This window comes from Pogona vitticeps, chromosome 2 (assembly GCF_051106095.1).
Source record: "Pogona vitticeps strain Pit_001003342236 chromosome 2, PviZW2.1, whole genome shotgun sequence".
Taxonomy (NCBI): Eukaryota; Metazoa; Chordata; class Lepidosauria; order Squamata; family Agamidae; genus Pogona; species Pogona vitticeps.
The window spans coordinates 163,705,007-163,719,682 of record NC_135784.1 but is presented as its reverse complement, the minus strand read 5'-3'; the positions used below and the strand labels follow the sequence as shown (position 1 = coordinate 163,719,682).

General features: G+C 44.8%; 1 protein-coding gene across 2 annotated transcripts in view; it reads right to left on the bottom strand.

Moving 5' to 3' along the window:
* Nucleotides 1–5,850: 5,850 nt before the first annotated feature.
* Nucleotides 5,851–14,676, bottom strand: part of POU6F1 (POU class 6 homeobox 1) — a 39,493-nt gene continuing 30,667 nt past the window's right edge. For both annotated transcript variants that reach the window (XM_072991071.2, XM_072991072.2), the window contains 6 exons: nt 13,888–14,126; nt 12,537–12,665; nt 10,177–10,392; nt 8,524–8,662; nt 7,511–7,685; nt 5,851–6,788 (listed from right to left, as the gene is read on the bottom strand). In XM_072991071.2, coding sequence (XP_072847172.2) covers nt 6,443–6,788; nt 7,511–7,685; nt 8,524–8,662; nt 10,177–10,392; nt 12,537–12,665; nt 13,888–14,126 — 1,244 coding nt within the window. In that variant the 3' untranslated portion in view covers nt 5,851–6,442. The remainder of the gene's footprint in view (nt 6,789–7,510; nt 7,686–8,523; nt 8,663–10,176; nt 10,393–12,536; nt 12,666–13,887; nt 14,127–14,676) is intronic.

Genomic DNA, 14,676 nt, shown 5'->3' with positions numbered 1-14,676 from the left:
CCTACTGGAGGCAGCATGCCTTGCATCTATGCCTCTCTGATTTGTGAAGGGAGAAAACTAATGATGCCTAAATTAAACACTTTAAATCCAGTAAAAACTTCCAAAACACTTTTGGAAGACTTGTGAGAAAGTTATTTTGTCCTTTCCCAATTCTTCTTCTCATTCTTCTAGAGCAGTGGTTCCCAGCGTTGGGTCCCGGGATGTTCTTGCTTGAACTACAATTCCCAGAAGCCTTCACCACCAGCTGTGCTGGCCAGAATTTCTGGGAGTTGCAGTCCAAGAACACCTGGACTACCCAAGGTTGGGAACTGGTGGTCTAGAGTTTGGACTGCAGTTGTAGCCATTAGGAATTTTTACTGTGGCACCTCCAAACAATTAATCCGTGCGACATCCAAACCAGCTTTTAAGGATTTTGAGCCAAAACATTATTTTTCTTGCCTATACTCCCCATATATTTTCATCTTGAATGATCAGCTGTAACAATCTTTACTTTTCATATCTCCTCGCGTAGCCAAAGTAGTCTAGTTTTCTGCATTTTACACGTTTTTATCATTTCTGTCTCAGTTACCTGTTTCATAAAGCTTTTCTGCAGAAGCAGATAGGATCATATCACCCTTCCCCTATTCAGAACTTGTAAAAATGACAGGTTTGCACTATGGCCCGTATGAACCCCAACCAGCACAAGGGTACACCCCATCCAAAGGGATGGGGACCACAGACTGCACCCAGTGTCATTATGGCCTTGAGAGTGTCCCTGAAAAAAACATTCAGCTCAGCCAGGGAACATTTATTTAGAACTATTTCCAGTTACCGTTTGCCACACAGTTTCCTTTCACCATGTCCTTGTAGGGGGATTAATTCTAGTCCACTAAGTTCACAAGAGCAAGGAGATGTGGGATGGACTTTATCCTGCTTCTCACACAAATCGTCTAATAATACACAGTTAAGGCCTGTGAACCTTTACTCTTCCCTTGCGGACATCCTTGGACGTGTCATAGGTGTTTCATGGTGCGAGTGACGCAGGTGGGCTAATGGTGTCACCTCAGGCTCAGGGCAGGCCTTCTCCTCTTGCTTTCTGATATGACTCTTGGTTTGGACCCAATCTTCCTCAACTTCTCTCAAGGGTTCTTTTCTCAAGTGACACCCTTCGGCGGAGAGTCAGGGAGAAGGGGGCCCTAAAGAATATGACCCTTAGGTGGGGCATGCCAGGCATGTATTGTGGGGTCAGGGCACAACCCTGTGGAGCATCAACCTACTCTTTCCTTTCACTCTCCTCCTCCCATTTTCCCCAATTGCTCCTCCTCAGTATCCTTTATATCCTGCTTTCAAGGAGAGAGGCTGAGAGGCTTCTGGAATTTTCTGCCTCAGGCATTGAAATAACTTGGTTGGCCTTGGGTTCATGACTTTATGAGGATGGCTGCTGTTCACTAATTCATCTCAAATAATGAAATATCTTGGACTGGCTTTGCTATGAGCTTTATAACTGGAGAGAAGAGCTTTTGATGAGCTGGCATCTCATTGCTGCACTGTCCTTCCCACAGGGGGTTGGCTGTACTAATTTAGTATCTTTTTTTGTATGAGGGGGCCAGACCTCCCTCCCACCCCTATGGGCCATTTTCTAAATATCAGGTGAATTCTGTAATATTCCTGTCCTGTCCAGACCAAGTTCTGTCTCTGTAATTGTAATTATGTTTATGTTAGGTTGCTTTAACGATTTTTGTTGGTTGGCTGCTGACCTGGAAAGGAGAATATAGTGGCTGAAAAGCAAAATCCAGCTGGTATTTCCATATAGAACAGAACAATTAAATCAATAGGGTTTATGTAAGGGGTTTCCCGTCATCCATTATCCAATGGGCCAACTCTACTTAAGACTCAGAACTGGATTTAAACCACAGTGTCTATCAACCTTTGTTGTGGCAGTAAACTCATGTAATTATTTATTTATTTATTTATTGAATGTGTTCCCCGCCCATTTAGTCAACTGACTACTCTGGGCGGCTAACAACATATAAAATAGAAATTTAACTTGTGTGTTGTAGGAAGCAGATAGGGATGCCAGGTCACAGGGTTTTGGCTGTAGTCTCACAAAATTGTTACACTTCCCCGGGTCTCTATACAAGCATATCAGTCTCAGAATAACAGGTGCTAGAGGTAGAAGGTGCTTATTGTGTGTAAAGTAGCTTTAAAACCTGGACACACCAACACTCAGTAGCTCAGTGCAAAGAAATCTGTATGTGTGTTGCATTTGTGCAAAGCCAGAAGTGAAGGAAGTGGGGATGGAGTTGGGGATGGGGAGGGGGGTAAGGGTGCATGCACTTGGGCCCACATGACACTGGGAGCAAGGCAGGGAGCAGAGTGCCAGCATCGTCACTCCTGAGGCTTTTCATTGCATAAGCAGCAATGGCAAAGGGCCATGGATCCAACTGTTGCTTGCCCTACATCCATGACCTCACAAGGACCCAGCCCATGGCATCACGAGGAACTGCCCCAGGTCTCAGATTTTGGCCCTGAAATTTGAAAGAACAGGATGCTGCTGACTTTGCGTCTCTGCACACAATACTTCCTTTTCTCTGCCCCCATGATCTTTTTCCACAAATAAAAGGGCTCAGAATGCTTTGACACCACAGTCCCGATATACCTACTTAAAAGTAAGCTCCGCTGAATTCGATGGCACTCATTCTCAGGGATGTGGCCAGAGCACTGACTGCAAGTCTCTTCCTAGAGAAAGTCTGGAACCAGCGGCGCTGTTAATTTGGTTTCCAGACATTATGGTCTTACTCAGATTTCCTCCTTAAAGGAAATACAGTATATATTAAGTTACTTCAAACACAGTAAGCAAACCATGTTGCATTGGAGCCACGGATCATTTTACTTCCCGGGGCCCTGGATGTCTGCCCCAAAGTTCTGCCCTGTATGACACCATTGTATCCAGCCTCTTCATGGTCCTTAATTATATCCTTGACAACTTTGTTATCATTTTTTGAGAACACAATAACCTTACCTTTTTTGTTCCAACTGTCTGGTATACAGTGTTTGGCTGCCTTTGAGCACAGAAGCGGAGTTATGATTAGGCCCATGTGCCAGTAAGGTGCCTAACTCATGATCTGTTTTTTTTTTTTCCAAATCTGTGCTAGAAATCATCACCAGATTTAGTAGCAATACTTTCTGTAGTTTATTACAGAGGTGGTGAAAGTAGCTTTTTAAAATACCCCACTCAAGACAGCCAGTAGTAAACCCAAAAAGTAATTTTCCTATCTCTGGTTCATTATGCATTGATCCAGGTGCAAAAGTACTGATTTTAATCTACTGACATTGAAGAGAAGGTTCCCAGCTCTTGATGCAAAAAAGCACACAAGCTATTTCAGCTGACCTCCAAGTTCATCTCTCTTTCCATAGGGCCACCCTAGGCAGACTCATGCCTGCTCAGTTCAATAATACACTATGGTAGGGTTCCCAACCTTGAGTCCCCAGATGTTCTTGGACTAAAACTCCCAGAAACCATCAACACCAGCTGTGCTGGTCAGGATTTCTGGGAGCTGTAGTCTAAGGACATCAGAGTTATCCAAGGTTGGGGAGCACTGCTTAAACTTAAGTCCCCTCCCCCTATCTTCTGGGAATTACCCTGGTTTTAAAATGTCAGAACGCAGAGACATTAGTGTTTGGAAAATAAAGCATGTTTTTGCTGAACAACTTCAAGCAAGTAAATGTATAAAGAAAGCTGACATTCAAAGAGAATAAACCACATTGGAATCAAAAACATCTCTCTTCCAAGCATGTGGGTCTCTGAAGAAGCCACACGCACTCAAAAAGAATGACAGGGACAAGTTGCCATTTAAGCCACTCTCTTAAAGAGATAGATCAGGATTCATACTGCTGTACAGTATTTTGACCAGGGATGTGCTATTCAAAGTTCACCCTCCCCTGGAAAAATACTCAAAGCCATATTCTACTGAGAAACAGTCTGAACCAAAGAAGAGAGGTAGAGTTTTCACCCTATTACTGCTACCCAATATTGCCCACTTGAGTGAAAGACACCTTTCAAGCTTTGAATGGTGGCGGGACTGAGAGATGCAACTGCATTATCAGTTAATAACACCCATTTTTTAACAAAATGTAGTAAAAAACAACAACAACCTAAAAACCCAGAACCTGGTATGGCAAGTCCCTTAGTAGTTTGCCATTGGCCGTGCTAGCTAAGACTTTTGGGATTTGAAATCCCAACTATCTAGAAGGTGAAAGTTTCCACCCTCCTATTTTCTTGGAGCACGGCTGAATGAAGGATGTGTTAATGAAGGATTTGTTAAACCTGGGATTATTTTAAAAGGAGGGTATATTTTAAAAGATACTCTGTAACTTTCTGTAGCTTTCATTCATGTGAAAACTGATTTCTGAGTAGTCACTTGATCTGCCTGCATATGTTAGCCTCATGCTAGCCATGTACAGCTACCATGTCCAGATCAAGTACTGTCTGTGGGCTGGCAAATAACTACAGCATAACGAGTTGACCACAGGAGGGGTAACATCTCCTAGGCTGATCCTCAGTGCTCTCTTTTGAATGTACATCATCTCAAGGAGGGGGACCAGGCAACAATCTCTTCCTAAAAAACAATCTACCTTTTACATTATTCAATTCAGAGTGAAGAGAGTTGGATTCTTCTAGAAATCTGGAGCAGCAGCAGGTAAGAAGAAACAAGGTGTAGAAATCCAGCGTTCATCCAGGTGTCCAATTTTTAAAAAGTTTGCCTGTCTATGACTTTGCTTTTGGTATGACATTCAGTTCAAGAATTCAGCATGGCTCACCCCTTCCCCCTTCAATGACTGAGATTTCTGCATGGAAGACACCACGCCCTGCAAAAGAAATCCTCTTCTGAAGACAATCCAGAGTCTGATGCCTGCTCTCTGTTGGGATCGTGCTCATCTTTACTTTGTATTGCCTTTTGTTTGGACCTACAGGCCTAAACTGTGGACTGGCTTTTGCCCTACCTTTTGAATTAGTTCAGAAAAAAGGCAGAAGAGAGCACCCTTCACCACATTTTGCAACGCCCCCCACTCATCTACCAAACATTTATTCATATCCTTTATTTTTTGCACTGCCACCACATCTACGCTTCTTAGCCTGGAGGAAAGCAAGGCAGCTGCAGAGGCACTCTCACCAGATCATTCTGACTGCAACTCTCCTGATAAAGATCACAAGCCGGGATCATCTGTCCGGAAAGCTGAACAGCTCCACAATCAGCTGGACCTACAGCAGGTGCAGCAAATGTCAGGCTTGCAGGATTTATTTCAGGCTTAACAGAACCCTGATATCCACCAGCTAGAGGCCACTGCAAATGGCACCGAGGATAAAAGAATTCTGATCCAAAAGGATTTGTTTTCAACGCTAGTCAAAATGGTGTCCTTCCGCACACAAAGGAGCTCCTGGATACTGCATACTTTCTTAATTTCAGCAATATAAATTTGAGGGCGAGATTAGTTTGTGGGTAATACTGTATTGTCAAACAGTAAGGAAGCAGAACTCCTGATTGATCTATTGCAAATCAATCAGAGATCTAACAGGAAATCCAGAGTGAACTACCAGCTGTGAATCACTGACTCATCCAGATGTTCCCCAGTTTGGGAATTCCTATGAAGTTCTGACTTAATTTTGTACATAGCTAGATTCTCACTGCTGAGTGAACAGTCTTCTATACAAATGTTGTTTCCACCCCTACTGTGCTGATGTGAGGTTCCCCTTGAACGAAAGACCAGTAGAACTTCCCTATTCTTCCCAGTGCATCCATGTATATGTGTATGTGTGTGTGTGTGTGTGTGTGTGTGTGTGTGTAAAAAATAGTAATTTTTCTTCAGTGATTTAAAAAGTCATTTAGTTTAATAGTGCTCTGTATAATTATAATCATCATCATCATCATATTCACAAGAAAGAGATATAAATTATGCCACTAATCTGCTTAGATACTGTTTACTGGGCCTGTTACTGTGTATGCGGAGACAAGTGTCTCGAACAAAAAAGGTTGAAATGAACGAGGGTTTTCGAAATGAAATAAGAATTTCTGCGCAGATGCTGTTCTGGTGATGGTTCTAATGCTATCTTTTCAAAACGAAACAAAAACCCCACAGGAAGACCTTTAAAAGGGGGATGGTAGGGGTGGTGGCGATGGTGGTGCTTCATCTGACACAGAAGCTAAACGTACATGTATCCCTAACTCCTTCACAGCTCCAGTACGACACTCAGGGAGGACACAGCCGACGTGTACACGATTGCATCATGTGAGGCAAAAAGGCTGGGGTACATCAAAACATGAGAAAGTCCTTCCCGTTTCCGGCCTTCCACTCCAGTCATCACTGTAAAAGGACCGGGCAGGTGCAGAGGGAAAATTAGCCACAAAGTGCTCACAGCAGCAACGCAGGGTGTCTACAAGGCTCTCGGTGCAATGCTTGGCCTTCAAGGGATCTGAAACACATTGAGTTTGCTGGTGTTTTTAAGTGTCTGTCGCCGATTGCAGAACCAGACCCGAACCACTTCCCGGTCGTAATTGAGCTCCTTGGCGATCTCTGTGATCTCCTGGCCCGTGGGCAGGGCGTTCTTCTCAAAATAGGCGTTGAGGGCTTCGATGGCCTGTGGCGTAAAAGAGGTGCGCCGCTTGCGCTTCTTGGAGGGCTCACCCCCCACAAATTCCATCAGGTTCTGCTGACCTTCCTGGTTCCGCAGCTCCGCCTCGCTCAGCCATTTCTCCAGCACGGGCTTCAACTTCTGGGCACTCTTGGGAGTGATGTCCAGCTTCTCAAACCTGTAAAGTCATCATCACCATCATGATCATTTTAGAACTGCAGGGCTGGAAGGGAGCCTATCAGGGAAGTACAGTGGGGGAATTGAACTCCCAACCTCTGGCTCCACAGCCAGATACCTAAACCACTGAGCTATCCAGCAGTCAGCAGGAACCTCCTGATCAAACAAAGTGGGAACCAAAGCCTAGTTCATACTGAAGACACAGACATTTCAGTCCAGGGGAGTCCATTCTTTAGCCCAGACCAGAGCTGCCAATCAATAGGCTCTGGCATTATTTTGTAAAAACTGGCTTTGATTGGGTCAAAATGACTGATTTCTTCTGAAAGCCTCTATAGCTAAACAGCCATGATCTGCTCAAGCACCTGGCTCAAAAAAAAAAAGAGAGATTAGGAACCAGGCAGTAGCCACCGAGGACTTCAGGATCTACGCTGTTTTCTTCTTCTTCTGGAAATACTATACCTAAGCCTCTTTCCAGAGTAAGAGACTGTCAAGCATGCATTGACCATTCCCCTAGATTTAGAGAGGCTGCGAAAGTTTCAGCTTCGCTTTCAATCCACTCTTCTTGACACCCACCCACCCGCCCTTGCTTTGACAGAACTGGTAAACACACAGGTACCACATTCTTTCGTATGGCCTACTACCATGTTCATGCCTGAGGGGTTCTACATAAATCTTAAAATAAAAAAGTGAAGGAGTCGAGGAGAACCTTCAAATTTGGCCTACCTGCATATAGCGGATTGGCTGTACGCAGGGCCCTCCGTAGCAGTCAATGCCTGCCCCACCTGTGTCTGTGTGAGACCCAGAGACAGGCGTCGGATCTTAAAGTTCTTGGCAAACTCTCTAATCTCCTCCAGGTTTATTCCATCTTCATCGCTTCCACTGTTTGGGGGCTGAGGTTCTAATGTGGGAAAGGAAGCAAGGGGCCCCAGTTAGACAATGCAATTGTCTCTGTTAACCATCTCTAGGAAATTTACATGCAAAGTCCTAGCTTTCTTTATATTGGTGAAGGTGTCCCTTCCTACGCTGATGGACTAGGACGGCAAATCTTTCAGACTCACTGGATATGCTGGCTGAGAACTGGGGTTCCTATCTAGAGCAGGGGGGGTAGCTAACATGACCCCTGCAACATCCCTGGGGATACTAGTATCCCTGCACGACCTCCCCGAGCTTAAAAGAAAAAAGAAAAAAGTTGGGAGCTTTAAATATTTGCTTATATTCTCTGGAGGGCATGGGGCGCCATTTTGCCAAGATTTGGGAGGCTCCAGAAGTGCTGGGATGACTCAGAACCCACCCGTCACCACCTTAAAAAGTTTTTTTAAAATACTTTAAAGATATTTTAAGTCATTAGATGGTGCAAGAAGGCTAAGTCATATAGCTAAGCAGTCATCATCACTAAGGACGAACAGAGAAGACCCTGGCTACTGGGATATCTGGCATATCTATATGATGGGCATCATTCATGAGAGAGGCCAATACAAGCTTTCGTGTAGGTATAAATGCTGACCTCCATAAACAGATCAGAGGCTCCCTTGGATCATCTTCTAAGGCAGTGGTTCTGAGCCTTGGGTCCCCAGAAATCCTGGCCAGCATAGCTAGTGGTGAAGGATTCTGAGAAACTCCAGTTTGTGACACCGCCACAAACAGACAAAAGACAATTATCATGAACCTTTTCCCACCCCCCAGCCTGGTGATATTCACATTCTACAAGCTAGAATAATAATTGCAGAGGGGCTTACTGGAAACCAGCTGGCTGACGGTTGGGGTCTCTGAGCAGGTGATGGGCACAGGTGCAGAAGCTATTTTGGCTGTGGGGGTGGGGCTCGCAATGACCACAGCTGGCTGGGGTAAAGCTGGGGCAGGCTGAATTGGCTGGACCTGGCAACACGGCAAAAGAAAGTGGCATTCAGAAGGAAACCTTCTCAAACAGTGCAGTTTGGAGCACAGCCTGATTTAACAAGGTTGTTCACAGTCACAGCTAAGCATGGCAAATTAAGTAAGTGTGTCTACTTGTGGGAGAAGGCTATATCCCTTTATCCAGAAGCCCTGTTCCCCAACACAAATTAGATGAATTATAAGATTGCAACCTAGCAGGCCCTGAGCGGCAGGATACGTTCCAACTCTTCCCACTTCACCAGTGAAACAACAGTCAATCAAAACACTAATTCAGCACTAGCTCAGTGCCAGCCATATATCTTGATCCTTCCCTAGACTTCGGGAGACTGGCCATCTTTTTTCATTTGGAAAATAACTTGTGTTTTTAAAAAAATTAGCGCTCTTTCAAAAATGAGAATTTGTTCCAGTGACGGAGCTGGAGTGGGTCTGGGGGAGTGAAGCATCTTGCTGACAACAGCAAAGTGTGGATTTTAAAAAAAATTCATGGATTTGGACTCCACACCAATTTGCAAGAATTCCCTCAGTCTAGCCAGAGGCATTTCTGCATACTTCTAGGAGCTGCAATCCATTAATTATGAAAATCCCATGCCAGTCAATTAGTGCCACCCAGAGCTGGCCTCATCTGCAGAACCAGCAGAATCTTCCAGTGATTGATCTGAAGGGTGGGGGAAATGTACACTGCCATTGAATGCTGTGAAGGTGTTTCCCAAGCAAGCTGATACCTCAAAAAACGATACACCTCTCTTTGCCTTTACTCGGGATGGGGTTATTTTGACCTGTTCTGCGTTGTATCAGTTGATAACGGCAGCACCTAGCGATGGACAGCATGAGCTGTCTCAGGTGAAGGGACACTGACAAAACATTTGCTTTGTCTCAGGTGGCGCTGAGTTAAAATTGAACACTGAGTTAAAATGTATAGGTTTAAATGCAAAGTCATCTTGGGTCCGGGTTTGCCCAAGATGTTCCACTAGAACAGAAAAGATGGGCTGGATCTGCCAAAATTTCTCTGGCAACTTCTTGGTGTGAGCTGTTTGACTTCTACATCTTTCTTCTCCCCGAGAAGCCTCTCTCCTGAGGATCAGGAACTGAACCCTCCTGAATGAACCGAGCTGTGTGTGAGAGTGTCCCTGGGGTTGCTGTGGCACTGGGACCCTCCCCAAGCATAATGGGACCGAGGCATTTTCTCCCAAGTCCTTCCATCATCCTCCAGGAGCCCATCATATGACACTCCCGTCCTTCAAGAGCCCTGTCCCCCGTTCAGTTCTCAGGAGGTTCTGCTTTTCAGAAGGACAAGGAAGGGGGCAGGAAAGGGCCCTTTCCTCCAACCTTCTTCCATGAGAAATTCCTAAGTTCTAATCAAATGGATCCATTCCACCACCACCTTCTCCATGGGTGCCAACTCAAGTAAGCTGGCTCTTTTGCTGCATGACGATGATTCCCCTCAAGATTGATCCACCCAGACTCATCAGGCTTTGATAGCGGAAGGAGCAGCTCACCTCCGTCTTGGCTGGAGACTCCGGGGTGCTCGGTTTCCGCACAGCTGTTGCTGCCTGGATGGTGCTGTTGGCCAAGGTGGCGATGACTTGGCCTTGTGCGTTCAAGAGCAGCTGCGGGGTCACTGCCTGCACCTGCAGATTCTGTGCCTGCAATGGGGCAGGGGCAGCTGTGGCAATTCCAGTTGGGTTCACCACCCAGGGGAACGTCCCAATAACCTTAAAGGGAAGACAGAGGAAGATGCGTCAGCACAGAGCACAACAAGCCCTCTGATCTCTCCCCTTCGTACTCCCAGCTCTCAACAGGGAGCATGGTTTAGATTGATGAAACTTAAGTGAGAGTGCTAAGAGAAGGAGCGGTGCTTGAGAAGGGATTCGGGGGGTGGGGTGGGGGAGGAGAATAACTCACAGCTTCATAAACATATACAGTAATACCTTGTTTATGTTCCAAGAAAATGGAATGCTAAGCAAATCAGCACCAAATAGGGTCATTTTAACAAATTGGTACAGACTGATGAGACAGTGGTGCTGTGAGTGTACTGCTATAAGCAATGCATCTGGGAAATGATTGTTCAGCCTGTTCTAGATGGGTCTATGCTCCCACCAAGAAAGCAGGTCTTTAGCATGGAGGAACATGCAAACGGTTCCTCATTAGCTACCCGTTACTCAGCACAGTGAGCCGTTCAGCCGGGAAAACCCACATCAACCATCGTTCCGTTTAACTTAGGCACACATAAATCACCGCAGGTTAGCAACAGATAGGTCTGAAGAAAGCCATTTTGTGCTATTTTTTATTTGGTATTTCTTTTCCCAAGTTTATAGTCCTAATTCAGCCAATGTTTTGTTATTTTTTGCCTGCTATGGCCAGGCAACTCTTGGTAACTTGAGGCCTTGCTGTAGTGAGCCCGTGCCACTCCTTCCAGCTAGGGCACTTCCAGCCATAGACCCACAATAACGCCAGAAGGCCTCCATCTGTAGAGTATATTTCAGGGGATTTGGTACAGGCCTGCTATTTTATCCCTTCAGAACGAAAAACAAAAATAAAGAAAACACACACACACACACACACACACACACACACACACACACACACACACACACACACACACACACACACACACACACACACACACACACACACACACACACACACACACACACACACACAATGTACGTATAGACCATGTAAAACTTATATAGATTCACCACAACCATTCACATTAAGGGCCGTGTACACATGAGCAGAGTAAGAGAAATTGTCTGCATTTTGCAATTCCACAAGTGGAATTGCAAAATTTCCATAAGCAAGGAAAATGGTACTCTATGGGAAGCCACCCTCCCACCCATCCGTACTCATTCTAAAGTAAGATCCTAACCCTTACAGCTCCCAAAGAGTGTTCTGAAAATGGATTTTTAGTGGCCAATCCAGTTATGTAAAATAAGAAAATATACATGGTCCAGTTGTTCCTTACACACAAGCTGGGCAACTTGAATGGGGAGTTTTGCTTTGAAAATGAACAAACAGAAATATGCAGTCACTCCACAAAAGGAAGAGGTGCTTTTGTTTTTTTCCCGCAGAGCACAGTTCGTCAGCCTGTGTACTGGATATTGTGGCTGGGGTATTCCAACAGTTTTACGTTTTTCAAAAGAGTTTTCTTCCTCTCCTGATGCACTTGGGAAAATAAATTATGCAAAGGATTCCTCTTTAAGGTTTCCAAGGCATTCCAGGCTTTCTCTTTCTTCCAAGCAAAAACTGGCTCAATGTTTCATGTTTCTTGGGATCACACACTTTGGAAGAAAACTGTGTCCCCTTCAGTTATTCTGAAGGGCTTCAATGCACTTTGAGATGCTGCCTCTTTTATAGAACTGCAGTACACATCTAATGCTATTCTGTTATAGTTTCATTCAAGAGCATAAACAGAATATGGGTTCCACATCTCATCACACTGACTTTCTACATTTTTGTCATTATTTTATATTTATCAACAGTATATTATCCATCCACGTGGCAGGTTCAACAGCAAGCCTTCCGTAGAGAGACTGTTATTACTATCTTAATGGCTTCTACTGAGCACAACCCACATTCAATATATTTTGGTCTCATTTGTTCAACAGTCAAATTAAACATTGACCTGAATTCAGGAACCCTAACCTTGGATTCATGGTATCCTTCTACCTGTAAACTACAGTATGCTTTTTTAAAACTTCCATGCCCTTTCCCCCTGATTCCTTGACTACCTTGATTTACAATTACGTATATAAATACATAACATACTTGATGAGACTATCCATTCTACATCCTTCATGGGTGGACAAGGATAGTCCTTTTGTCAGCTAACGTTTCTGCAGTCTTTAGTACTTACTTGCCCCTGAGCATTGGTCAGGATCTGTCCTGTTATCCCCTGCACACTGGAGATGGTGTTTGCAATCACTGGTGTGGCAGCCAAGGAGCTGAGAAGCTGGGTTTGTGCTCCAAGAGAAGCTGCACTGATCTGTAGGAGAAAACAAAAGCCAGGGAGGCAACATTATACGTAGGCTTGCACTGCATTTGTCTTCATGGTTTCTCTGCTTTAGCTTCTTCCCCTGTTTCCTTCAAAGTGAGGGTTCAACTACACTCGGCAGCAAGAAAATTATGAACTGATCTGCTGATAATCACACCCATGGAAATCATGGGTTTCCCTGGGCGAAATCACTATAGCTGTCCAAATCAAACTGCAGGAGTCCGCACAGCATGGGCAGAAAGCTCCAACTGCAGAAGTGGCCTTAAGGGGGTAACAAATGCTAACTGGCAATTTCCTCCTGCTTTTTAAAATTGTTCTCCTAAGGGCCCTAGTGAAAATATTTTCCAGCACTGAATTGAAACTGGTTTTGTTTTTGTTTTTAAAGAAATGGTTTGGAGACTAGTGGTGATCAGTTGAGGGGAAATTATATCCCCTCATGTGCCCCTTCGCATCGAATCAGGCAATCACACTGGGCAGAACAAATTTAAGCCACCCCTGATGGCTGAACAAAAAAGACTATTCCCCTCTCAAAAGAGACAATTCCAGAACAGGCTTCCCTGCACTCAGCTTTACATCGCATAGTCACTGGGCCTTAATTCAAATTCATCATTGACCACTCTGACATAAATTGCAGGGTGTATAGCTAATTAAGTCACCCCCTGAGGATGACAATACTAGCCTGCCTTGCAGAGCAGTAACAGTCACAACTAGGGTCATGAATGCAGAGTGTCCAGAGCACTGTAAAATAGGGATGGCATAACGAGGACCTGGCTCTATATGTGGCACCTGACGGGCGGTCCTAACCAATTTCAATTTCAATCAAGTTCTGTGAGAACCTTCGCAGTTTTGTATTTATATATGTAACCATCCACACCAGAAAGCTGCTGTTCTCATTTGTAACAGAAACATTTGAAGGAGGAACTACCTCCTCAGAGAGAGACCAGAGAATGCAGAGCCTGTTGGCCACGCTGCACAAGGTGCAGGAGATCATAGACCAGATCAGGATTATACCCACTGAAAAAGTTGCCCATTCCTACAATGAACCCCAAGCCTCCAACACTTGAGCTAGCTAACAATTATAAGATAATGAGATAATGATATTGTCTCTTTAATTATGTAAACAGCCTTGGGTCCTTTCTAAGGAGAATGGCAGAGTAAGAATATTTAAAATAAACAAATAACCACCACCCCCCAAGTGGTTTTATGGCCTTACTATTCCAGAGTTAAAGGCAAATCCTGCTGGTTGAACTGTTATCTGAGTCTGAGTTTCCAGTGGCTTGGCGACAGGTGGGGTGGAGGTGGTGGTGGGCTGGGGCAAAATAGCTGGCTGTACTTGAGGCTGGAAGACAGTCTGTGCTTGGACTGGTGGCCGTGGCTGGACGGCTGGCTGGGCCTGGACAGGCTGGGCCGTCGGCAAAGGGGCTTGTATTGCCGTGTTCAGCACTGCAGCAGCTGCGGGAACAAGATGAAAACAGAGGAATTCAACACTGACACGACGACGTGGTGCGTTTTTTTTTTTTTGTCTCCTGCCCTGAAAATTAAAATGGTCCCACTGTCCCTTGTTTTTAATCTATGTGTACTGTGGGCCCCATCGACCCATAGCAGCTATTCTTGAACTTCCTGCTGCACCATCATGGCTATAAAAACTGCTGTGTTTTTTGCTTCAAAGCAAGCTGTGTTTCCAGGCACAGTCCAGCTTCTAAACAAGGTGGGCACTCACCATGCACCTTGTTTTAAACTGAAAGTGAGAGGAGAGATGATACCGAAATTCAACACTGGAGTGACAGGTGGTGCATGTTTACAGCCCCTGGTATGTCAGAAGGGTGCTTACGTAGGCAAAGTATGGCGCTATGCCTTAAGGCTAAAGCACAAAAGAGATACTTCATTTACAGATCATTGATGCCAAACTGGCTTGAGATAAAGGCTATCCAATACGGTGGCATTTGTTTGTTTATACCTCATTATATCAGTGTAAGCAGATGAAAGCTTTTGTATCACAAAG